Raw genomic sequence first — 27,242 nt, forward strand, 5'->3', positions numbered from 1 at the left:
ACTCAGTTAGTCATTTTCGGCAGTCGAGTTATTTTCGAGCAGATTTCTTGGTGTGTCATTTCAATCACTTTTTTCGCTTTTAAACATTATAAAAATCGGTAAAACATGTTAATTATTTTATGGAAATTGTCACGAAGAAGTGCAGATTGGTATACGGGCCGTTGTTAGTGTTTAAAGAGTATCAACATACAAAATAATACATAGTCAATTTTCCTCTGCTCAATAAATTTTTCTGTTGTTGCTTTCGTCGTCGACGTCGCTGCCTTCAATTCAATTCTTTTTCGAGCTAATGTCACTGCCGCTGTTGACTGCGCTGCCGCCGTCGCCTATGTTATATTAAGGAAGAATAAACCTGTGAACATTGCTGTTTTTAATAAATTGTGTTTAATAAATATATAGTAGAAACAACAAACAAAGTTGGCATTAACTACACAAAAAAATTAGTTACCTAATGTAATAGTTGGGATTACTAACAACTCATTACATTTTCTAATTTAAAAAATAATAAAAAATATCACTTCTTATTAGCTAATGTTAAACGGCGGTGTTGTAGGTGCAACCATAAAATAGCTTTGTAGTGAGTTCAACAAATTCGGAGTAGTGGCAACAGTATAATTATATGGTAAGTGTTTGTACCCACATATGCTACTTTAATTTTGATATAATTAGTACGTAGGTAGAATGGGTATGTACAAATGTAAATACATTTCAAATCTCTCCGTGAATGGTTTTTAGAATGCTGCTGCGAATTTATGTTATTTTCTTGGCTTTGTAAGAATCATATGTATGTATGTATATAAAATATTTACTCTTCATAAATATTTATTGTTTTCTGTGTTGTTAGTGCCAATATCGCTTAGATAATAAACAAATTCTGACTTATTAAAATGTATTTTTAATTTTATTTATTTATTTCGTGTAAGTTTTATATTTAATATGTACACAAATGCATGGTTATGTTTCCTACCCTATGCGCATATATGTACATACATATATACATATATTCATTTGTTTTATGCGTCATCTAAGCTGCTTTTGTCTCGCAACCAAAGAGTATCCAACAGACACAATTGCAAGCATTTCAACGATGACAATAGCATAGTTGTAGCTATATGGTGCACTTTACTTCATGCAATTTTCCAGGTTTTTTCTGTTTCTTCTATTTACTTTTATTTGTTCTGCTGTTTTCACAAAAGAGCAGCGTACAAAAGAGGGCGACAAGTGGTCGCTTGCAGAAGTGCGCAACAACATCAACGGTATGTTCAAAGAAATGCAGTCTGAGTTGCAACAGAATAAAAGAGGAGAATTGAACCGTGTGGCATTTCACGAAAAGCTGCAATAAAAATCATACAACATACAAATGTTATATATGTACTTATACTTACATACTATAAATAAGTCTGGGCCGTCGGTGTTGTACTATGAGAGCAAGTAATCTTGAATCTGATAAAGTAACCTTAAGAAAAATATGTACTATATTCGCCATAAATAAGTTTTCTTTCTTACTACATCGGTCACCTGCAGCCAACATAATTTTTGTTAGCTTTTTGACTTCTCTATCTGCAACATATCTGATGCAGTTTTTATATTTTCTTCCCAGTGTTTGTGAATCACTGCACACCGTGTTCTAATCTATGGATACATGTGTCTCACAATTACTCTTGCGGTTTATACGAGCCTTAGGCTGCGCTAAGACTACATACAATGTTTATTCCGACGATGGCGCCAATTTTCACAGGGAGCTAGACAGCCGAGTTGAGTCACAGTGCGCCATACAAACATGTAGTTACATATTAATACATATGTAAGTGTGTAACCTCTTAAGTTGCCAATAGCTCTCACCGCAAACTGTTGCTCCTCCGCCGGTTCAACTCTGCACAACTCGGAGCATACTAGATGCTTTTGACAAATGTGAACATTCATTCATTCATGCATTGAAAGGCTTTATTATTTATATGCTTTTTGTAGCTCACTATTTGCTTTGACAAATTTTATTCTATTTTTACTTTAAACCATTAAAATGTTTTGTAGCTGCCTTAAAATATATCAGCTCCATAACATCCCTCCAACAGTCTATAATTTGTGCATGCACTACCTGCTTCAATGAATGTCTGCCACATTTTAAATCCCATAAGCTTGAGCAGCAGCGCTGATCTTCACACTTCGGTTGCACACGCTCTAGAGGGCACACTAAATTTAGGTTGCACAAACAAATGTTTTAGTGTGTCTGGATACTGGTTTGCGCCACCTTTGATTGCAGTCGATAAGTTGGGACATTGTATACCGTTAAACTTCAAGACCCCAGCACGGAAACATAAATTTTCTGCTGCCACATGGGGAACGCAAGTTTTTTTTTAAGATTTGCATTCAATTTGAATGTATATACATATGTATGTATATGTGTATTCATTCTTGTAATTTATGACTAATTTGAAAATGTTTTCAATTATTACAAGGAATCCAACTTTGGAAAATTTTGTTTATGTTTTATTTCAATTTCAATTGGTTGCACTTTTGAACCGCGATAAATTATTAAAATTCTATTTTTGTGCTAAAATTAATGAACTTTTGTGCTTATTCATCGCCGACACTTGTTTTACGAGTAAATTTCAAAATTCAACAAGATTTTCGAAAATATTTTGTTGTATGCATCTCAATTTGCAGATAACGGTATTTTTATCAGCATCTCACCATTTGGTTGTAGATCCGCCAGCATGTCAATAACTTTGAATAGTCATTGCTTCCTTACCCGATACCTTAATGATAATCCTAATTTGGGTTAATCCTCAAAAGGGTCATAACTTCTGAATTGTTCCGGACTACGACGGGATGCCTCTTGATGTCCTCTATGGAACACCTACATAGCGAAGCCCGTGTGCTCCCAGTAAAAATGCATAATGAACTCATCCAGGCAGTTCTTGCTTGGATGCTTTCGCAAAAATTACCCCTGCAGCCACCTGCTTGTAGCGGAACCGCCTCCTAGGAACATCAAGAGGTAATTCCTCAATTACTTCGACGACATTAGACAGAAGTAATTCCTCAATTACTTCGACGACATTAGACAGTACGCCGACCAGGCTTCGGACGCAACAAAATTCCGACAAGCACTGACCGCCATTCACAGTGGAGCCATCAACACCTTCATCGACTCCCTTCCAGTGAATGGCGTACCCGGAGTCAAACCACCACCAATCGCACGAGTTGCCTCGAGAAACGAGAGTGGCTCTTGGAGCAGGTTAAACACCTACTTATCCAGAATATAGCCTGACATATCCTATATATGTGCTGCCTGCAATGAGTCTCCGCATGACACTGGACCCTTCTTTGCATGCCCCACCAACCCCACTCATCTAACAACCCTCTCCCTTTGGTCCGACCTCGTCAAAACAGCAAGCTTCTTGGGTTTTCCTTCAAGTATGGCCCAATATTTGTAAATTCCTTAAACCCTACTTTGCTTAAAAAGGAATAGCCTGGACCAACTACATCAAGCATTGACATTTGCGAAGCAAGCTTGCCAATGCGGTCTGTCCGAGGCATATATGTTTGTATAAAAGTAAGTTTGTCTCGTTCTTATTTTGCTGGAGCACGCGTCGTCTGAAGTTCTTGCTGACCAAAAAAGCCATCTTACAGCCAAATGCCTTTAATTGCTGCTGTTTATTTGTGCAAGTCCGTATGCACTTATTATGTACTTGTTCGTTTCGTCTTTGTTGGGTAATGTACTCAAATAGAATTGTGTTTATTTTCCTAAATGTTGTTTATTATTATTTTTTTCACACGCTGATCTGCAATGCTTTGAATGCAACAGCTTTGATTATGCACTATTTGTAAATATTTTCGAAATACTTTGATTCGAATTCATCATCAAATCAACACTTGGATTAATAAGCAACGTTCATAAGGAGTCAAAGTGAATTTTAGCGACATTTAAACAATTCCGGGGCAAGTGTCGCATTGTTTATTTATACGCAAAATATTCATACAAACGAACGAAGACTATAAGCTGTATCGAAGTTAATCGGCATATTATTGAAAATTCCACACTTCGCAATATTTTTAACGATCGATTCCAAATAATTTTGCTCTCATTTATTTTCGTTTATTTATTAATTTTTTCCACATCCATAAAATATCGCGCCCAAAATGATGTCAAATAAAGACTGGTATTTTTCAATTTTTCCTCCCTCCGTGGCCAGAATACCCCGTCGTCTCAGTTGAGGGAAATTTGATTTTGACGTCTGCGTCTGGGCGATTGGCATCGTGCCAATCGAATGTCGTCGCCTGGTGCTGTTCGTCTCTGCTGTGTTCTTGGTGCGACATATTCAATTTTTAAGTTGAGTACTTTTTGCATTAATTGTGTTTTATCCTCTACAATAAAGTAAACTGAATTTGGAGTTTCTATTTTCGTACCCATTGCCGAAAAGAGCAGAAATAAAGGGTCCATAAATAGTTGAGTGTGTAAATATTAAAATCAGTTCCTCGTGCCATGAAGGTTTGCTATGTTTCGAGATGAGGTGTAATCGTACCGAACAGTTGAAGCGCCTAAGAGGCATAAAATAGATCGTAATATTTGAGTTTGGCCGTCGGCACTTTGGGATTCAAACCAAGGACCGATAAAAGAGTAGTCATGGTTAATTTCTACTCCTACACAGCTTTGTTTCATTTATTCGCAGATGCAAATAAGTACCTTTACATATTTATCCACCATTGTCATTATTATCATATACAAATGTATGTAGAAAAAATTAAATTCATGCATGTGAAAATTGTCTGCATGTGCATGCTTCCTCCTTATTTCCGAGAAAGTGTAAAAATATAAAAATTAAAAATAATTGTGAGGTTTTTTGAAAAATGCGAAATTTCTGCTTGCGTCGTTCTTTCGCCAATACTCTTAGCATTATTCATATTCGTTGACATTTTCACGCTCTTTACATGACAACTATTTACGTGTAATTGCCAGCTACAAATGCAGGATGTGTATATATGTCAGCTTGTATCCGGAAGCGCATGCAGAACCAGCCAAAAAAAAAACTGAAGGATATGTGCCACTGGCGCTGCATTAAAAGTTTAATGAGAGACGGGTGAGGACGATTACCGCTTTTGGAGGTTAGCTAATTTCTAAACGACGGTTATAATTCTGAACACCCAATCTAATTACCGCTAAAAACGCACATTGCATATGTTGATCCTCAGTGGGTATATTAGCCGGTCTTCCAAGTGCACTTCATTTGCTTGGCGACCTCAGGAAGCTATTTTACATTTAATCGGTTGCATTCTGCCCACGGAACCACTACGAAAGCAACAGTTAACCCATTCATTTTATGTACACATACAACTACATGCAAACATCATTTATAGATCATACGCACATACATACATATATACATACTGAGCTATGCAGATCTGCAAGAGCATTTGAACATATGTAAATCGAAGCTTATAATTGATGCAGCCATTCAAGCGAGTGCTGTTCGTCTATAAATTTACAAAGTGTAATTAAGTTTATGAATTTCGGGTGTTGTCTGCGAGGGCTGCGAATCGCTTTTGCATCGCTACTGAAATATTTTATTAACGTATTTTAGAATCAGTGGGTTGAATGTATCTCGTTGCGGCTCTTGATTGTGCGCTCTGGAATGCAGTGTGTTGTTGTAATTTTATGCAATTCTCTGGCAATGGTAATCTGATGTAATCGCATGCAATTAATTTAGCGTGAAGGACAAGCAGTCAATGCTATTTCCATTGTGCTAATTAGTGTTCAGTGCAAATTATGGATAAATGCTATTGCATTCCATAAAAAAGGAACAACATTTAATGCTGTTTTAATAAATAGGCTCCCACTCTTGGTGGAGCTTTGGCGTTAATCGACAGTTAGGAGGAAGTTTTGGAAGTTTCAAACTGACTCCTAACGGCTTACGGTTCTACTGGAAAACATTTCCATGGCAGAAATATACATGTTCTGCATGCCACCGGAAAGATTCGGAAAGATCCCTCCCTATCCTGATGGAGCTTTTGGTATTGCTCAACGTCAATTTACCAGCCGTATTAGTTTTTTTTAGGAGATGCCAATTTCAGACGTAGGGCCATAGAGGCAGCTCTTTTTCGTGCTTTTCAGGGTAGAAAAATAGAGGCTGCTTTTGCTATTTGACGCAGATATGTATATAAATATTTAATCTGCCAGAAACAAAGAGTAATGAACGCTTTATTCCTATCCTCTTTCTTTGCACTTCATTTGAGCTGCAAGGGGAACGGTAAACGCCAGAAATTATAATGTCTGCACACTTTTGATTCACCGCTTCATTTGCGACAGACTCGCACAAATCCATCGTTACAAATACTTAAACTAAAAAGAACGAAAGTTTTATATTTAAATGTATGGATGTATATAAGCGCGGTCGCCTTAGCAAAATTATTTTTATGAGGACATAAATTTTTTGAAATGCTTTTTAAAAACAATTTTTAATAATTACGATGAGACGACGGCACATACAAACATACAATACATGCATACACATACATACTTGAGTAGCTGATGAGAAAGAGTAGGCGAAAAGCTGAAAAATAAACACTTTGCTACAACAACAAACCGACTGTAGAGAAAAAAGCATATGTGTTTATATACATATGTACATACATATATGCACCTGTATGTGTACACACCTGTGTGCGTTTGTTTGTCTAATGGAAGCAATAACGAACATCTGCAAGTACCGCAAAGCTACCGGGTAATCGCCAGCGACTTCTTTAAATTGCGAAAAAAGTTGCTTTGGAAGAAAATTCTCAATGAATGGCCATCATTTGAAAGAGGGGTGTGTGCAAAGCGCTTGAAACGGTGGCCCAGTCTGCGCCAGCGTGAGCGCGCGCATTCCTCTTCGGCTGCTGTTGGCGCTCCTGTTGTGTGCGTGCCACGGTTGGCGACCAGCCGCTTTGGCGTTGACAAACACGCTCGCTGTGGCAGTCACCTCAGTCTCCAAATAATCGTGAACGCGCGAGCATCAAACCGTACAGCAGAAATTTTGAACTCGCTATAGCAAAAACTAACGAACTCAGTTTTCAGTGTCAACGCAAATGCTTATAGATCTTATATAGCCACATACAAGTATATTACTGAAAACAAAGTGACAAATTATAGTTAATCTTGAAAACATACATCGTGAACATTACTTCGTCCTGAGCGTGCGGTGCGGATACTTCAGCGAATGATAAATCGCGCAAAGTGGCTGTCAACACGTCCCAAGAAAGCCCGCTGGCAATGTAAAAATCGACGAACTCCACGCGGAGTGGAAAAATCTGATTTGTGCGAAGAATCGTATGTGTTTTTTGCGGTTCTGGTGACCTTGTAACCATTTTTAATTTCTCTTGCAGTTTGTAAAATTCAAAATTCCTTAAGTACAAGTCTAATTGAGGCTGTGTGCGTGCCAAGAGTGGTGCGCGAGAATTCTATGCATATACTTACATGCATGCATATATATATGTATATATGTATATACATAAATACATATACGTATGTACTATATACACACAGTTTTATTTTTATAAACCGGAAACGCTTCAAAACATTTGTCAACACCGCCACATGCAGCTCTCTCTTGTGTCGGCCTCTAGCTCTTTCGATCGTTCTCTTCTTCTTCTTGGCCTATGCTACTTTGTTTATTGCGATTTTTAATTATCTTTTAAGACAAGATCTTTAAGCAATTAATTAGGCTGCTGCCGCATGTTGTTGGTCGAGTTTGTTTGTTTTTGCTATTTTCGAAATACCACGAGCATTTTACTTGATTTTAGTTGTTAGTGTTTTCCAACACTAAGGTTTCGATATCTACACATAGTGCATATTTACTTATCATCTTAGAGCAAGACTTCAGCGTTACGTATACGCCCTCGACGCCGTATTATTTTTGAGTAAGCTGTCTTGTTACTTGTCGATTAGAACAAACGCCGTTCTCTTTCCACAAAAATAAAACAGTTTCATGTAGCCCCGAAACATTTCAAAATCAATTGGGATATAAATATGAGTGTATATTGTCCCAGAAATAGATTTTATGGCATGTCAACTGCCCCACTGCCGCTTGTGAGCAACCAAAAAACCCACCGATCATCAGGTGCTAGTACGGCTCCTAAAGTTCAAGTCTTTTGTTGAGGTTTTCACAAGCAATTGCAGCATTAGTGTCCATTAAAATCTCTTTTCACACAACTTTCCATTTAAACATTTCTCTGACCAAAAGTAAAAGGCCAAGCAACCAGCTGTTCCGCAAGTACTGAGCTTACAATAACTGCATTTTGATCATCAACACAATTTCAGCGCTATTGCCGATATGTCTGTGGGCATCAGCCAGCCAGTCAATCAAAGTCAATTATTACGGGTCGGATTTGCGCAATAAACGTTCAGCGAAGCCAAGGCGAGTGTTGACTACCCGGCAGTAAAAAAGGCTAAGTCGTGTATCATTCCCTGAGAGGGTTCGGTCAAGTATTAGCTACATACATATGTATATGCATATATGTATGTCTTTGTTGTTATTGTAGTGGACATATTTCCGAGATATTGCCTACCTGAAAGGATATTTTTACATTCGGACCCGTGTCGGTTAAGTAGACCCTTATGTCCTATGAACTGAGTGCACTGTGGATATATAAAGGGTTCGAGGTTTCCTAATATTTTAATGACAAGATACATAAACTTCAAATTTAATGGGGAATGTTTATCATTCGAAGGAAGATTATTTGGGAATTATTTTTTGAAGATTATCTCTTCAAATGTTGGCCGCGGCCGGATGGTCCATCCGTTATGTCCAATTTTCTTTGACTCGTTCGAGAATTTCGACTAGTAACTGGCGAATGACGTGAAATTTTGCTCCAAGGCCTGAATCGAAGCGGGATTTACATATTCCCAGAGGAAAATGCCTAACGATCCGATATCACACTATATTGTTAGCCAATCGGCTTTACGTTCTCACCGGCATTATTTTTGATTTCCTCTGGTTCATAAACCAATCCAACCGTTTTTTTTTATGAAATACCAGCTCTTGAATCTCTTGAAGTTGCTCTTCGTCCCAAATGCGGCAATTTTGCTTGTTTACGTATCCATTAAGCTAAAAATGGGCCTCATGGCTGAGCATTTGGTTCGAAAACGTCGAATATTCTTGGAATTTTTCAAGAGCCCATAGACCAAAGCGATGTCGCTCGGAAGGGTCGAGCGGCTTCAGTTCTTGCACAAGTTTTATTTTGTACGATTTAAATTTAAAATCTCGTAAAATGCTCCAAGTCTTCGTGTACACTCTCAGCTATGGCTGCTATATTTTCTTCCTTGCGTGCTGGACGTGGTCTATTCGGTCGAATATTATCCAATAATGAATGCTGGCTCTCACGATGGGTGATAGTGTTGCGAATAGTGCGCTCAGTAGTAGTGGAGTAAAGCGAAACACATTATTTTCAGAACGTGAATTTTCGTAATAAAGTTGAACGATTTGTAAACATTCTTCAGGTGTACGTCTTTCCATGACAAACTGCCAAACAATACTAAACAAAAATACCTTGACAGCCTGACACGACTCACCTGTGATCTGTCAAAAAAAGCTACTGAAAGAAGCTGAAAGCTACCTCAACTTAGATCACCCGTTACATAAATAATTTTAAAACATAATTACAGTTCATGCGGTGAAGCCAGCACAGCTCTAACCGAAAAATTTTTTTAATGGGACGCAAACGAAATTCATATTGTATTATTCCTTATTACATGAAAGAGCGTCAAATACGAACGATTTCAAAAGTCACTAAAAAGAAGTGGTTACAATTCCGCCTAACATGGAGTATTGATATTTATTGCTGTGTAATGAACATTTGTGGATAGCATTTTCCCGGTTTTGTTGATCATTGTTTGTTTGTTTCGCTGTCAACCCGGTGCAAAGCGTTGCTTCTCTTCCCGCTTCTGACGTTGATTTATATTTTTAGTGCCAAAATCAACAACAAATCGGGAGTGTGTGTGGTGCTTTATCTTTGCCAGAACTGTCGCGGCTCGACTGCGCTTCTTGCGCGAAAACAAAACAACTAAGCAAACATGCCTGTGTGCAAACTTGTCGATTGGCTATTTTTATTCGCAGCAAATAATGGCAAAGAGCTTGAAGGAGATAAATATCGCGATAAAACCACACCACCCTTTTGTTTTTTAGTTATGAGAAAATTTTCAAGTGTAAGCAAATTTCGGAAAGCGTAATAAAACATTAAAAACAAAAATAAAAAATAAATTATAAATTAAAAATGAATAAATCACCGAAAGTAGGAAGGGAAAATCAGTTTCAGTGTTTTCCAATTTAATTATGAGTGCTTTCATTTGGCGACATAAGTTTCAAGATGGCAAACTTGTAAACAACATCGAATTAAAAGTGAAAAGAAATGAAAATCATTCTGCAATTTGCGTCACAACGGTACATTCTTGTGCAGTGACTAAGAGAAGCGGAAATAAACAGGAGACAATTTTAAGTGAATGGACGGACCAGCGTTTCCTTTGGAGGAAATTGTTGGCATCCGCAGCCGGCTGAATGCGAGCATTGTGCATGTGCATAGCAGTGGGCGTGTAGTGTGTGTGTGTGTGTGTGTGGCATTTGTGTGCGAGAGAGTGCACCATCATCAACAGCAAACATTTAAGCTAATTACATATGTGCAGCGCGCGAGCGGCTGAAGGAAATCATGTTTTGTTTGTCAATGCGTTCCATTCATGCATACATAAATATACAAGTCATACATATACTGCATATGCCTGTGCATGTATTGCTTTTGATTTGTTTATTTAAAGTGTTTAGTGTGATTTATGACTATGGCTCCGTGCCACATAAGAAAGTGTCTTCTATGCACTCCGTGTTATTAATCCAATTGGCACTAGGGAATAATAGAGTTGATGAAGACAAAAAAACACATTTAATTATATGCATATATTGCACGGTACCCGTGCGCGTATAGGAGAGAAATGCCTGAAATATTCACACTTCACTGATAATGAATGTGACGGTGACATGTCTCCGCCTCAGCGAGCTGTATTGGCTGTTGTCGCGGTTGATTGAAAGGAGTGCGCTGTCATTTAGGGGTTCATAAAGCAAAATATGACAGTTGTGAAAAGAAAATATATATTTTTTGGTATCAATGAAGTCCATACATTCAAAGCGAAAGCCTGTGACTAATATGCAGAATATTCAAAAGGTCCAACAAATGTGCCTAGGATTATTATATTTTCTTTGACCAAATGTTGGTCGACTACTGATTCACTCTTTTCGAAATTTTTCCCCATATTTGTATAGGGAAGACAATGTTTCTTGGTACCGATCGTTCAGTTTATAGTATATAGCAGATATAGTCTATAGAGATCCGATCTGAACTATTTCTTTGAAGTTTTTATTACAGCTTTAGATAATAATTGGAGCTGGATTTCATGAAAATATCCTCTTACATGAAAAATTTGTCCATACAAACGCTGGATTCCGATTGTTCAGTTTGTATGGCAGCTATACTGTAGTGGTCCCGTATCGCCCGTTCCAACAAATTCAGCAGAAGACGGATGCAAAAATTCAGTTCGAAAATTAAAAATTGAGGGACTATTTCGTTTATGGATATGGATGATCAGACAGACGGATCGTACAGAATCGACTCAGCTTGTTATGCTGATCATTTATATTGGGTAGTCCAAAATGGTATTTTGCATAAATGAAATAGTAATTTTTAAATCTTTTTTAGTCAAAATTGGGTTTTAAATAAGAAAAATAATGTCATTTCCTTCGTTGGTGTTCAGTTTAAAAATCGCAGAAATAAACTTTTTTCCAAAGTACTATAAAAAAAGAAACACACAAGCACAATTTTTTATCGGTTGTTCTTCTGTTTGTTTCTAAGCAAATTCTGGTTCCCATATAGCCCATGAGCAGCCAGTGACAAACTGCCTTGGAATTCTCGCGATTTTCACTTCAGCGTGTGTCTTTTAAAATGATCTCAAAAAATATCTGCGCCATACAAATGGATAAAAATTTAATCGCTCTTTTACGGTTGCATTCAAATCTTCAAACAAACATACTCGTATTTGCAAATGGCCGTACATACACGAGAATATAAATAGCTGTGGTGAAAAGCTGAAAAAATACATTTCTTCTCAAGTATTCACGAACGAGAGAGTTATCGCTTAATATGAATAGTCTGGTAAGATTTAGAGGAATCACCAATAAACATAATTTGGAATTCCTTTTGAATCAGTTGGAATTAATCTATTTAATTAACGGCACTTAAAGGCTTTCAACAAGTGGAGCGTGCTTTTTGTCGAGGTGCGAAAAAACTAAGATCGGCACGGTCACCCCATTAGTGCAGTGCCAAAATGGCGATTACCCGACGCGTCGACCTTGGCAACCTTGGAATTTTTCCTTCTCCAATGTGATGTGACACATTAAATAAAATATGCAGAACATTTATTTATGTATATTTGTATGTACATACATACATATGTTCATAATAAAAGAAAAAAGTGTGAGGAGAGAATTCATGGAAAAAATATAATATTTTTATATTTGTCAATGGAAATGGACAATGAATTCTTCGAAATTAAAAAAAAAAAGATTTTACGTGTTTTTTTATTTTTTTAAAGGGATAAATGTATGTAAAATATTTCGAATTTTCGTTTCAAAGGTTGTGTGAAGTTTAAATTGTAGTCCCTAATTAATTTTTTTATTTGAAATTGTCCATTTTAGTGTAGTTTTCATGAAATCTTCTTTATTGCAGTTCTAATTACTTGACAAGTATAGAGTCGGGCATCTACGCTGACACGATTCAACTGACCCGAATCCCAAGTGGTGTGCTTCAACTCAAGGCAAGCGTTGTATCTTACGTCGAACTGGCTGTAACACAATTTTGGAAAGCTTTTGCAACAGAAAAGCCAGCAAAATGTCGCAGCCACTCATCGTCCAAGCAGAGTACTCCTTTAAGGGCGGCAATAATGACGAATTGTGCTTTAAGAAAGGCGACCTCATCACAGTCACTCAGCGCGAAGAGGGCGGCTGGTGGGAGGGCACACTCAACGATAAGACTGGCTGGTTTCCCAGCAACTATGTTAACGAATACAAGGCACCTTTGCCGCTCACAGAAACGATACGACCACCAGAGGAGATACAGGAGTACCGTTCCGTTGTGCTGAAAGATCTTCTCGACTCTGAACGGGCACATGTTGCCGAGGTTCAAGGTCTCCTGGAAAATTTTCTCGAACCACTACAGCAGGCGCAAATGTAAGAAAGCGAAATAAGAAACAAAACTGAATATTTCATTCATTCTCATGTATATTTACTTAATTTCTACTATTATAGTCTCACCGCCGATGAATACGCCCAGTTGATGTGTAATTTCGTAGAAGTCGTGAAGACACATGATGAACTACTCAAACAGATGGAAGAATGCAATGATCGGGTTGGTAAATTGTTTCTAACAAAGGCACCGCACATGAAACTGGTACATCAAGCCTACTGTGCAGCCCACCCGAAGGCCATTGTCATACTCGATAAGCACAAGTGAGTAGCGAATCTTAAAAACCAGCTTTTCAATAACATTATATTCGGCTTCGCAGAGACGAATTGGAGAAGTATATGGAGCGGCAAGGGGCTGCCTCGCCTGGTCTGTTGGTTTTAACAACGGGTCTCTCGAAACCTTTCCGCCGGCTCGATAAATATTCTGCCATGCTTCAGGAACTCGAGCGACATATGGAGAGCAGCCATCCGGATCGAGGTGACACACAACGAAGCGTTGCCGTGTACAAGGATATTGCGGTAAAGTATCTCTAAAAGTAGCGCAACGTTTTTTTACTAAGAATTAATATTTTTTTATCATTAAAAGGCGGCATGTTCAGCTACGAGGCGACAGAAGGAACTCGAGCTGCAGGTGTTAACGGGGCCAGTTCGCGGTTGGCAAGGGCAAGAGCTTAGCACTTTAGGTACAGAAGCGATATGCTATTTTTGGTACTGAAATTCCTTACTCAAATTTTCTTCTTAACAAATTTAGGTGACATAATACACATGGGCAGCGTTGCTGTCGGGCCGGATCACAGAGATCGGTACTTTGTGCTTTTCCCACAAACTTTGCTGATACTCAGTGTTAGTCAAAGAATGAGTGCCTTTATTTATGAGGTAAATTTCAAAATATATTCATATACGATTCTTCGCTGAGCAATAACCTTATATCTTTTAAGGGGAAACTGCCTCTAACGGGTATCATTGTGAACCGTCTCGACGATAGTGACACAGTGAAAAATGCCTTTGAAATTAATGGACCCTTGATTGAGCGTATCGTTGCTGTGTGCCAAGGGCCCAACGAAGCGAATAGATGGGTCGAGCTCTTGACTTCTGCAAACCCAACTATGCCAATTGGTATCAAACGGCAACTAAGCAATCTTAGCAATAAATCGATGAGCGGCAGTAGTAGTGGGCATGCACCTCAACCTCCACCACATGTAAGTTTTCTGATGAGCCTTTTAAATACGAAATCAAAGTTACCTCAAACTCTCTGCAATGTAGCCTGCTTCTCCAAAACGTATCATTAGTAGCAGGTCTAAAGTTGACATTAGACTAAAAGCGATTTCATCTGGCTAGACAAATGATTTTAAATAAAAATTGAGTTTGAGGCAATTTTATTAATAATGGAATTTTCTTGAAGTTTTTAATTTTACTTTTTACTTAACTTTTTGTTTTGAAAAACTATTCGACGATTTCACAAATTCTTAAACATAAACTTTAAATAAAAATAACAAAAAATTCAATTGAAACTCAAAATTAACAACAATACGTAAAATCCAATAAAAACGCACGTTATGAACTGAACCACGTCGCAGAACCCTCATATTTTAGATGCGCGCGGTTATAGTACACGTTTCTCGCTCTGCGCGTACTACGCTGCTCCTCCATGCAAACCATATCGCATAACATTGCCTCCGAGTAACTACCCGCCCACCGCACCTTATGCTAACCTAAGCGCACATTTTGCCAAACTAGTAAAGACCGGGCGACTCAAGAGTACTTTAGTAAAAATGCTGCTCTACCCGCAAGCGCGGCAAAGTATCGATTTGAAGAGTATACCCCTGCGTAGAAAACGTGCCCTCAAGTCTTCGGTAAAAATGTATAAGTCAAGCCATCAGGATTTAGATTATTCCAACTCGTCGGAGCGTTCAGAATTGGAGCGGCAGGATGCCTTCGAATTGCCTACTGACTCCGAAAGTGACGAAGACGAGGATTATGAGAAATATAGCGACCATGATTCCAGCCCCCTTGAATATGTAAAATTCCACGCTAATCGGCGAGATTCGATTGACGAGGCAGCATCCGCCAACAGCGTGGAGCTTACAAGGCGAAAGGAGCGCCATTGTTCATCGATAAATCTAATAAAATTAGATACAGATAGCATGGAAGATAGCGGCCAGCGCTCTGTTGGACCGGTTGCTCTGCAAAAAGAATCACTGATCATCGGTTCAAAGGCAATGCAAGCGCTGGTACGCAAATCCACCGACAGTGTTATCATCCATACAACAACAGCCCATTTGGATTTATGTTCAAACGGCGGCATTACCAGTTGTGTGGAGGAGCTATCTGAAGACACCACAAGTCTTCAGCAAAGCTTGCACCACCAAGCGTCCCAAACCTCGCATGGCTCCTCTGTGTTTTGTGAGCGGTTTGGGGGTGCATACGTTGCATGTGAGAATCTAGCAAAAATGTCAGATGAAACCAAAATAAAGCTCGTCGCTCAAGTGTCCAATTCACCGCCAGAGCGGCATAGCATGCCGAACTTATTTGTTGGCAATCGCTTCAATCGCAGCTCGAACACTGCCGTCTATGTGCCAACTTGGCAAGATCGTAAGGAGGCACACAATTTGAGTGTTGATGCACTAAAACACCAGAGTCTAGAAAGCGACAATGTTAGATCCGACTATGATTATGGTGACCACGATGATGATGATGATGACGGTGATGAGGACGATGTTACTCATTCCAGTACGTTAGACTTGCCGGCGGAGTGCTTAACGGCCCCAGACAAGATGCAGGCGGAGTTATTATATAATTTTGATGAGAGCTGCTTGGGAAGACAAACGTTCGTAAAACCTGTGATAATTCATAATAATCTGATGAAGGCTCTCATTGCTGTAAAGCCAACGCGAAAATCAATTCGATGCATTATTGAAGAACCTCGTTCATATATTTTTTCAAACCATCGAAATTATTAACGTAAACACGGATTTGGCTGAAACACTTATGAGAGTCTTCATTGGTACAAGAGAACTTGGTTTGGTCAATCTTTATGCTTAAGGGAGTACGTGTATGCATTACTTCTATGTCACAGCCTACGATATTTAAAAAACTGAAAATATTGATATGCATTTGTATGGCACCTAAAGTATGCTTCTACGTCTCCCATGAGCAAGTTCAAGCTTAGTGCTCTCATACCACTTTTATCTGTATACATATAGCATGGCGGAGGATTTCGACGACATCATATCACCACCTTCGATGTTCAAGCCACAGTTTCTTTTCAATCAAAGCGCTCAGAGCATTCAGGAGCGGGATGGAGCGGCGACAAAAAAGAATCAACCCGACAACGACGCAATGAACGTTGCTGCTTTACACAATAGCCAGTCCACCACTGAATTGTATATAGAGCCCCAACGTGCTAGCGGTGGTTCCGGCAGCAGTAAAGAAAAACGTCCTGGTTCCATTAGGCGTTGTATAAGTTATCAGTATGTCCAAATGTCCAATGCACATGTCGAACACACTCCAGCAACACACTCGTCGCCTATCGCCAGCGAAAACAGTGGTTCATCTAATGGAAATCCAAGTAATAACAATAATCACTTAGATCGCAACATTCCCATGGAACGCACGCATCGCCACCAGCAACAATTACGCAAAGAGAGAAACGAGTCTTCGAGCTCTAAATGCAAATGTTGTGAGAGTTCACAGTGTCCAAGTCCACGCTCCAGCGACTCTGGCATGGCAGGCAGTTGCACCATCACTTCACCCGATCCACCTCATGGAAATTACTACGTTGGCGAAGATTTACCGATGTCAGAAACATCCAATTCCGATCCTAACGATATTTCTGATCTCACACGCTTCGATGTGTGTGGCATGTTTCGAGCGAAATTCCTCACACCCGAAGCTACCCAAGATCTCATAGATAATACTGACAGCATAGAACCGTTCCACCATTTACAACAACATAATGCCTCAACGTCAACCACCGCGTCGATCAAAGGTGCGCCCATCTCAACTATAACAACCGCTGAGTTGCAAATATCCGCCAGTAGTACAACCATTAATTCTGTGGCTAGCAGTTCAAGTCACCAAATGATGACGAATAGTCAAGCAAATATGCAGTTCTCATCAAGTCTGGATGACATCGACTCACCAGCAACAGCAGGTGCGACTGATGGTCCTCTATTTCGTTCTGGCATGTATGCACATTGGTGGAAGAAGGAAAAGCTTCCAACGGCGGTTGTGCGTGGCATCGCCAAGGCTCTGCAATCACCTCAGCTCAGCAAGGATTCGCTTTGTTCCAGGTGTTCCAGCTGTGCCAGCTGTGTATCTGGTGGTGGCAGTGGGTTTAGTGAAGGTACAGCCTACTCTTCATTATGCCGAGAATGTGTGTGTTTCTGTAGGTCCAACTCAGGTGGTGAGAATAGTACCAACACCACAACAACCACTTCCATGGTACAATGTCCTTTGTGTTCGGCGGACGATGGCGGTGTTACCGATAATAAAGCATCTTCGGTAACTCACAGCGAGCGTGCAAGTCGATCATCCTTTGTTAATGCAGGCGCTGTTACTGCAACCACATCCAGCACTTCAACCGTTTCAAGTCCAAGTAGTTCCCTGGATTGCCCAATTTGTAAAGGTCTCATAACGCGTGGCGACTCTTTAAACTCTCTTCAGATGGCAGATGACGATGGTGCTAAATTGGCCGCCGAAGGAAATGCAGGCGATCCCAGTTCATCTCACTTAAATTGCGCGAACTGCTCCGATTCCGTTGTAGAAGGCAAGCAATCTTCATTGAAACACGCGTGCCTCCCCGGCCGCTTGACAACTGCCACTTTGCTGGCAGGTGTAAGCGAAGGCGGCGGTGGATGGGCGTGTGCGAATTCAATTGTGTTTACCTTGATTAACAAGCATTTTGTGATTTCTTTTCGGTTGGCATTTGACTTGTGCGCGAGTTGAGCGCTTTCATTAACGGCTTAATGGCCAATACTAAGTAGTTTCACTAGTGTTACTGCAATTTTCACCAATCAATAGTAAAAGTGTTAAAATGTATAAATCTATCCGAAAATTCTCATCCGCACAGAGTTTATAAGCATTATTTGTATCAAGGAATAGTTTCAATTGTGTAACGCTAGTGATAACTGCAAACCGCGCAGTTCCCTTGAGTAATACCCTAACTGTTGACTTAACTTGAAGATGCATTCTGCTTTTTGTTCAAATTCACGTCATCTGCTTGTCTTCATCATTCATCAAACAAACACAAAAACAAAGTCAAAATCACAACCAACTCCACCAAATCACGCTGAGTTGAAAATCGTTTCGATCTAAGAAAAATGAACAATCTTCACCATTGCCACACTACACTACTTCGCCAACGCATTTGCTCGTTTCGCTTGCTTGCGCTATGTATCTAGCTGTGACAGTGGTTGCATCCGTGCGAAAACTAAACTAAACAAATTAATTATGAAAACCATAAACTAAAAAAAATATGAGAAAACAAAAAAAACTAACTGAAGCAAATTTTTGAAGCATTTTTCTTTGTTGGTATTAATTGCGTCAGAAATGTTTGGAAACTAACAAAATTGCGAAATTGCCACTTACTTGTATGATGTGAAACGAAATGTGTTTTAATTTTTCAGATGTCTCCACCCGCGAACCTCGGCATGCTGGGGGCGCAGCGCACAAACTCCCAAAGCTCAGCGGCGCCGACAACGTCAATGGGCACGTCCCTGTCGCATCCGTCACAACACAAACGGAGCCTGTCGTTCAACCACCACCTCAGCTACAATCAATACACGCACAGTCAGCCTCCACCACCTCATCATCATCTTCCACCACCACAACCAAATCCACAAAATCATCCGGTGGCACCAAACCACAAATCAAGTTTAGCCCCGACATCGAGCAATTTTTCAAAGAGCCAGTACCTAGCAGCAGTGGGGGGAAGCACAAGCGCAAAGATAGGAAACACAAGAGGTGAGCGATCTTTCCTATACCATGTGCTTCTTATAACATTGGTTTAAACTTTAGCTAATTGGAGTATAACGAATCTGCGTCCAGCACCGCCTCTGCGCCCCAATTTACTAAATGCGACGACGCAAAGCGGCAGTGGCGTCACCAGCGGTAGCGGAAGCGCCAACGCGTTGGCTAGCTACTGCAGCGGCCGACGAACGCAGCCAACTTTCGAGGAGGATGTGCTGGTTTTGAGAGTTTTTGAAGGCTATTGTGCTGCCTACCAGAACACCACACGCAACACTATACATTCGGGTAAGTGCTCCACACACACTATTCCCTCGCACTTGTTTCTCATTGGTAGTACTTAATCATACTGCACATTGCTTAGAGGTGGGTGCATCTGTTAATTTTTTTTTAACTCTCACCTCATTTCACTATTGCTTGTGGTTTTGTTGTTTGTTTGGAGAACTCTGTATAAACGTTTTGTTTTTTTTTTTGCCATTTTGCACACAAAGTGCGTGCGTGAAGACTTTGAGTGAAGTACTGTGGCGCCTGCGCAGTGTTCAGTTCCTCTCAGTGTGCTCACATACGTGTTTTCGTTTTCTGCTTCATGTGGGTTTCATAATTACTGCTCGTAAGTTTTTTTTTGGAGTTTTGTTCGACAAAACAGAAACACTTGTATATTCTTTGGTTGCATTGAAAACATATTTACATATACCGCTACTAAAATATTTGACAAAAACTAAAACAACAACTGCAATTGAAATTCTTCATTGGAAAAACGTATCGAAAAGTGTGGTTTCACAATTGAATCATGATTCGCAAAGGGGCGTAATGATAATTAGAATAACAGTAACAGTTTTATTTAAATACATTGCTTAATTATTACATAAGTTAATTAATATCGCTAATTAGTAAATAAAATAATCTTTAGTTTTACATATTGGATTAGACTAAGTAAAGCTGTTTTTACTTTATTTGAAACTAGTTGTTAACTAATATTAATCCACCATTTAGTATACATACATATATATGATTAAAGCTAGTATTAAAACATTAATAATACCCATTTGTCTACACTAATCCACAAATAAAAACACACACAAACCAGGAGCTCCCGAAAAAGAAATAGAGAAGCCCGAAATCGTTGTAACGAATAAATGCTATTTTAGTTTTTTTAATTTAATATTAATTGGAAAATGTACATATATATTTAAAATGCCTACGGTTTTATTTAAAATTTTCGTTTATGGTTTCATTGGAATTACAATTACATGCCCCTGATATCACATGTTTCGTTTCGGTATATACTAGACCATCATTTTGGGTTGTTGTCATACTGGTGTTTCATTATGTTCCTACTTGCCCACCTATGGTATTTTCTGTCCTATTAATGTACTCAGTTGTCACTGCCCATGTAGAGAAAAATTAATTGATAATAATCATAATCAGGATCCATCCATCCAGCATGAAAAATACCTGCAGGATCCCTAATCCACTGGATGGAATTCTAGCAATTTCACCTCACAGTTACCTGTAAACCCCAGCCTCTCCATAAATGATTATGTTGGAAACATGTTTTTACCGCTATTAACTGCTTACGTATACCGTTAAGATTTATTTACTCTTCTAAGTATCTATACAATGCAGTTCCAATAAAAGCGGACTCCTTTAGCCTAAACTCGCTTCTGAGTTTGCCTAGCACCACTCTGCCATTTCAACTCACAATTCCATTTAAACAATGTACATAATTTAGACTATTAATTAATGTTGTGCATATTTATCGAAAAAAATAGTTTACCTTTTAACTTCTTACTTATCCCGCTGTTCAAACATCTCCACAGAATACTCTGCTCCTATTAATAATTGCGGCTGCGTGAATTATTTTCACTTATTGTACTATATTGTTTGTTTAACCCACCGCTCATGTAATATTACTTTTGTGTTTTTTGTTGTTTTGGGATTTTGTGGTGTTTTGGTTACCTTATGCTTATTTAATTACGCTTTGTTGTCAATTGTCGACTCACTTTAGAGTCTCACCTTGTTTTGACTTCTGTTGTCTCCAGTTATTGTGTTGGTTTTCGCCTTTTTTCGTTCTTCGATTTCATTTCTCTCTTTGTCTTTCTCTCTTCCCCGCACTCTTTTACACATTTTTGTTCCGACCCATTTAGCACTGCAACCGTGGACGCCCTGCTTGCCGATACGCGGCGGAAAGCTGCAGACCAGCAAAACCTTTTCAACATCAAATCCACAACTGCCACACCTGTGCAATACAGGCGTCCCATTTCCGGGCAACAGCGGCGCAACTAACCAACAAAATTCCACAAACAGCCTGAATTCCTCGTACATTTGGCGGGAGGCGAGTCCAAACTATTTCAATCTATATTCTAGTTCAGTTTCATCGTTGAATGCAACAACAACAGGAGTAAGCGGCGGTGCGAATGCCGGTGGCTACCGCTATTCACTTTCTGGCGCCACCACCACAAATGCCGGCAGTGGCCCTTCTAGTCTGCCAATATACGAACGTGCACTCTCAGAGGAGCGCGCAACCCGTAAATCACTCAATCGCATGAAGAGCGGCTTTGGTTCGGGATATGATAACATTTTTATGACACCACTGTTGCCACGCAAGAACAAACCATCTCCTAAGCTCGTGAAAAATAGCTACCAAACCCACCAGCGGTCTCCACCGCCTTCGTCTACATCGTTGCGCAATCGTAGCGATTCGGAACGACTCGACTTAACACCTCTAACGATTACGGAGCAGGAGCCGCCACCTCAGCGACAGTTACAAAAGCAACAGCGTCCACCAGCGCCAGGTCTTTACGACCGCCGCTTGAATCGTTCCTTTGAGACGACGGTTTCCCATCGTTACGCCGGCTACGGCGGCGGATACATAATGTCCGGCTACGGCCCGTCCACCGGCTATAAAACGACACCACTGCGACGCAGCACACCGCAATTAGCCGGCGGTGAAGATGTGGTTGACAACGGGCGAGACAGCGACGACGTCGAGGACGGACCGCATGGCTGTAGCGCTGCACTGTTGCGCAACGGTAGTAGCGTGGGAAATTGCACAGCCGGCGATCATGAGGCGAGCACCAGCGCAGACGGCGACAGCCAACGTCATTCGGGCAGCTGGTGTTGCGGTAATTTTGTTATGAAGCAATGGCGCAAAATGAACAATTATTGATTGTTAGGTGGCTGCATAGAGACGCTTAATGCACGCTTGCTGACAGCGTGTTTACTAGCGCCGTCAGTGCTGTCATATCGCTGCTGCTCATTTCTAATTTGCTGCATTTTGCGTGCTGCTTCTCTTGTGCTGTGCCACAGCCGTTAGTTAATTAATTTTTTGTTGTGCAAGCGCTGCAGTTAAATTAGCTAAATGTGTATGTAGTGGATAAGTCAGATTTTGTATATGTACATATGTCTTAGTATTAGTTGTAGGCATACTATTCGGTGATAGAGGCTTCGCGCATGCGCAGAACAGAAGTAAAAGTTTGTATTGACTTTTATGACACAAAATTGAATTTAGCTATAACGTTTGATACACTTAAACTAAAATATATATACATATATATGTATATATTTTTATTATATTGACAATTAAGAGAATCGGGCCATCGCAATAGCTTTATTTTTGCTTATATTTATTCACATATTGTGTTTTAATATGCATACGGTTTGGTTTTGTAAATATTCAAGTTTAAAGTTGCTATCCACTTTTTACATTTATGAAATGTATGCCTTACATAATATATGACCTATACAATAAGTTAATACACTTAATTTATAAATAATATTTTTATACTATGTAAATTTCCAAACATGCATTAATTGAAATCTATTATACATATTTACGTATGTATGTATGTATGTATGTATACTTGGAGCAGTTGTTACTCATATTATTTCGTATGAAGAGAATCAGTTCGAACTTTTGACAAAGCCGGAGTCAGTCTTAAATTTTATAATTCATTCTTAAATTAAATTAATTATTAATTTAAATAATTTAATGAAATTAGTAGCTCAGTTAGGTTTCCAAAACCGCTTTCCGAAACATCCCAGTTTTAATGAAATTGAATACTCAAAGAAAATCGTTTTTTTTTTGCATTAAATAATGTTGACAGTGCAAAAAAAGTTATATTCTGCTCTCTGTTAAACTTAACCTCCAAACCCCTGAATGAATAAATGTGAGAAATTAGTAAAATGCATTTCTAGCCAAATATCTACGTTTTATAGCCAAACTGAGACTGTCTGAAGAATTGTACAATACGTATCAATATAATTGAATATAGCCGTTAATTCTAAATGCTGCTCGCATTGCTTGCCCTTTGCCATAAGTGACCTATACGCAGTTGCCACATTTTAGGATAATTCGTTCTGCCGCAGCGAATGCGGTCAACTGAGAAACTCAGCCCCAATGATTTAACAATTTATTGAGATGATTGACTTTCAATATTTTTTATTGATAGATATTGATATTTTTATTGACTATGTGCAGCACTATGTGCTCTGTATGACAGGCAAGCAGCTGTGCAGTATTCCTCCGAAAATTGAAAAAAATATAGAAAATTAAATGTTCAAGGAAGAGGAGGAATGCATGTTCTTGATAAAATATCACCTTCTAGTGTACTTTCCTTAGTCATTTTTTCTGTTAATCACATTTTGTTATATTTATAATAATTTTTTTTTTAGATAATTTTGTTACTAACTCCTACCAAAGACGTAAAACGAATCAAAGAAGAGGTTTATTACTTTTAAGTCTTGTACCGCTCAGTGAATGGGCGTATACCATGAATACAATAACAATTTGCAAAAACAAAAATAACAATATATAATATTGAAATCGTGTATGCTTTAAATGTTATTGCAGTGAAAATTATGTATATGTGTATTGAAATTTGTATGTATGTAATACAAAACGCAAATGTATGTACAATTGAAATGTACTTGCTAATCTTTAAGTTAGCCTGGAGTCTTTTAAGTAACTAATACTAAGTCATCATGAACCAGTGTGTGAGGTTTCACATTGAAATTAATGCAAAAACAAAAAAACAAAAACAACAATAAATCCATAATACAAACTGAATTGAAGAATATTTTTTAATACCTGATCTCAAGTGTGAAATCAAAAATATTTTTTTAAGCGCCGTAACTCACCCAAACCGCAACAACAATAACCACAAACGAAACCCAGCAACAAAGTGGGGAAGATGTTGACAAGTGAAGCATTTTCCATTCGCTCTGATTAGTAGTGTAGCTTAGCCCTTCAGGACATGTTGATAAACAATGAGAAGCGTTTTCGATATTCACAAATGTGTAGTGTATGTCAGTTATTTGGTATGATTGCCGATAAACATATCAGCATTTACATCTTACATACTTAGTGCGCAGCATTGCAAGAATGCACGTTTGAATTTACAGCTAACTCAGCCTTGGCTAATTTTCGTTTGCAAAACAATCATTTGTTGCTTGTTTTATGGCCTGGGAGTGCCCAGCGCCCGTGTCCAGTCACCGGATTTTGGGTTGGTTTTTTTTGTTTTTTAATTACGAGTGACCACTTTCCTCCAAGGCTGAGCAACAAAATTTAGCAAATATTGTTTGAAAGTATTGTATGTAGTTATATTTCTATATTTCTTCTCGAGTATACTAATCACTTTTATTACGTAATATATTGAATGATGCGTTTGCAATGAATTCCTTTTGTCTACATAAGCCTTGCTTCCATATGTACTCGTATTTAAGTATTTAGTTGTTTGTTGTTTCTATAAAGATATTTTTGATAATCGTTTGTTCCGAATATTTGCACCATCAAAATCACAGTTCAGCAATAGAACCTTGAATCCATCACAGCTAGCAACACCATTCCACAATATTCTATGTTTTTTCTTTTCTTTTACCACTTCGAACACCTCAACCAACTTCATCACCAAAATCACCATAACCATCACTATCTATCTACATACAAACGTCAACAACAACAACAATCAAAACGACACTTTCTACAAACCCCGACCACATGTGCAGGCTTGGAGAACGAAGATATGACACCGACTCTGCGCCAACTGTGGACCGCAATCCGGCAGATGCAGCAGGAAATGTCACAAATGAAGCTACAAATGAACGAGGAGCGTGCCTTGCGCACGAGCCTGCAACAGCTGTTGATGCAACACTTGGAGGCGGGCAGCGCGGTAAGCAATACGCCGAAATGTTGACTATGCAAGTGAGAGTGCGCCGAGACATGTGTGCCATATATAAGCGGATCGAATGTAAATGCCTGAAGGACAAAGTATGCCTTCAGTCAGTGGGACGGTAACGTAGCGGGAAGAGCGAGTGTGTCGGTTGCACCTACGCATCATTTCGTGGACATTTTGTTGCAATTTTTCTTTATGAAAGAACAATAATGTTTTATTTATAAGTATGTATTGTATGTAATTCCGTGTTTTAAGTAGCCCACTTATGGTAAGTGCATAGTTTTTAGACCTTTGCATACATAGAATGTGTCATATTTAACGCTCACGCTCTAGTTTTTATTAACTTAAGTATTAAGCACAAATATTCATTAATTTTTGAGCATAGTTTATGTGAAGTCTCACGAGATTCACAAATAGTTGTGAACTAGACTTAACTAATGTTATATTATTAGTATTTTGTAGGTCGATAGTAGATTAACTGCGCTGGGAAAGCAACAGTAGTGGCTTTTCCGAAGAAATTTCCAAACACAAATAGAAATATTATTTGAGTATGTCTTTGCTGGCAACAGAGTAAGCATGCTGCTTTCACGTTTACGCTTATCATTCATGTTAACAGTTAACTACTTTTGACCTTGATGGTTTAGAGGTTATGACATCACAAACGCTTTGCTCATTTCTTAACTATTCGGATCTGCATAATCACACAAGGATGTGGAACGTTTAATTTAAACATATACTATTTGACGACGAATAGTGTAACTAAGCAAAAATTTTAAGAGCAATTCGATTAATTTAAAAAATTACACAAAAGTGTAATTGCCCTAAAATTAGTTAACTGGCAGTTTTTTACCCATCCGGATCCGGTTATTTAATTTAACTTTGTAGTTTTCAAATATTTTCAAATTTTCAAACGAATAATTTTCTTTAATAACTTAACCAATCACTTATTAAGTCAGACGCACAAAACTTCTACTAGAAAACAAATTAATTAATAAATATACGTAATAATAAACAAATTTTTATAATCAAACAAAAAAGCAATTACAACGACATTACCTTTTCGACAGCCAAGTAATAAGTTGAGAGGCCGAAATACTAAGCAGAACCGAAGTACAGTGCTAATTGTAATTACGAATCTGAAAAATAGCTCATTAAGAAAAAAATACAGTTTAGTAGATAAGCAAATATAATAACGTATTGCTTTGCTTTTAATAATACACGAGAATGGAAGCCGTAACTAATTGTATTTATAACTACTGTAGGTATGCATATTTGATTACCGTTTTTTCATACAACAGCTGTTGTCAATGGTATTTTTGTTGATAAGGAATATTGGAAGCGTTTTATTGCTTGCCAAATGTGTTCGCAGGAATATGAATTATATTCAAACGGAAATTAGTAAAGTATTAAATAAAAAAAATTGTATTTTTAGCTTTGCAATATTATCGGTAGAGTGTATTGAGGCAAGTAACAGGATTTATTCACTTGTTGCATAGTGCTTTTGTTGCTATTGTAATTTCAATGTGTATTGTTGAGAAATGCTCATTAATCTCCTTTTTGGATTGTCAATTATTTACTTCCAAACCAACAAGTAATTAAACAGTAATAGAGCATTACGTAATTGTAAGCACAAAATAATGGATATTATACTGACAAAAAAATAATAATAATAACAAAAAAATAATTTATGCTAATGCGAGTGTCTACACGCGTACAACTAAATAATAAAAGCGAATATTTTCTATTCCATTTCGAAGGAATTGTGTTGTTAGTTGGAAAAAATATAGATAGTGTACCTCTGATTTCGATTTTTTTTTAAAGGTTCTACACATATTTGTAAAAGTTTTGA

General features: G+C 38.5%; 1 protein-coding gene across 5 annotated transcripts; it reads left to right on the top strand.

The window, feature by feature from the left end:
* The first annotated feature begins 7 nt into the window (after positions 1-7).
* Positions 8-27,149, top strand: LOC126753817 (rho guanine nucleotide exchange factor 7). Of its 5 annotated transcripts, XM_050465524.1 has the most exons (12): positions 12-98; positions 529-622; positions 12,739-13,238; positions 13,317-13,517; positions 13,574-13,772; positions 13,840-13,936; positions 14,005-14,129; positions 14,192-14,452; positions 14,831-16,080; positions 16,457-18,021; positions 18,881-19,217; positions 19,272-19,370. In XM_050465524.1, the coding sequence occupies exons 3-12, from the start codon at positions 12,901-12,903 to the stop codon at positions 19,273-19,275; spliced, it is 4,377 nt and encodes a 1,458-aa protein (XP_050321481.1). In that variant the 5' UTR covers positions 12-98; positions 529-622; positions 12,739-12,900; the 3' UTR covers positions 19,276-19,370. The 5 variants fall into 5 exon arrangements, with proteins under 5 accessions (XP_050321480.1, XP_050321484.1, XP_050321483.1 ...); XM_050465523.1 differs by having other exon boundaries at positions 8-622; XM_050465525.1 differs by lacking the exons at positions 12-98; positions 529-622 and adding an exon at positions 6,983-7,303.
* The last annotated feature ends 93 nt before the right edge of the window (positions 27,150-27,242 follow it).

Source organism: Bactrocera neohumeralis, chromosome 3 (assembly GCF_024586455.1).
Source record: "Bactrocera neohumeralis isolate Rockhampton chromosome 3, APGP_CSIRO_Bneo_wtdbg2-racon-allhic-juicebox.fasta_v2, whole genome shotgun sequence".
In the NCBI taxonomy this organism is placed as follows: Eukaryota; Metazoa; Arthropoda; class Insecta; order Diptera; family Tephritidae; genus Bactrocera; species Bactrocera neohumeralis.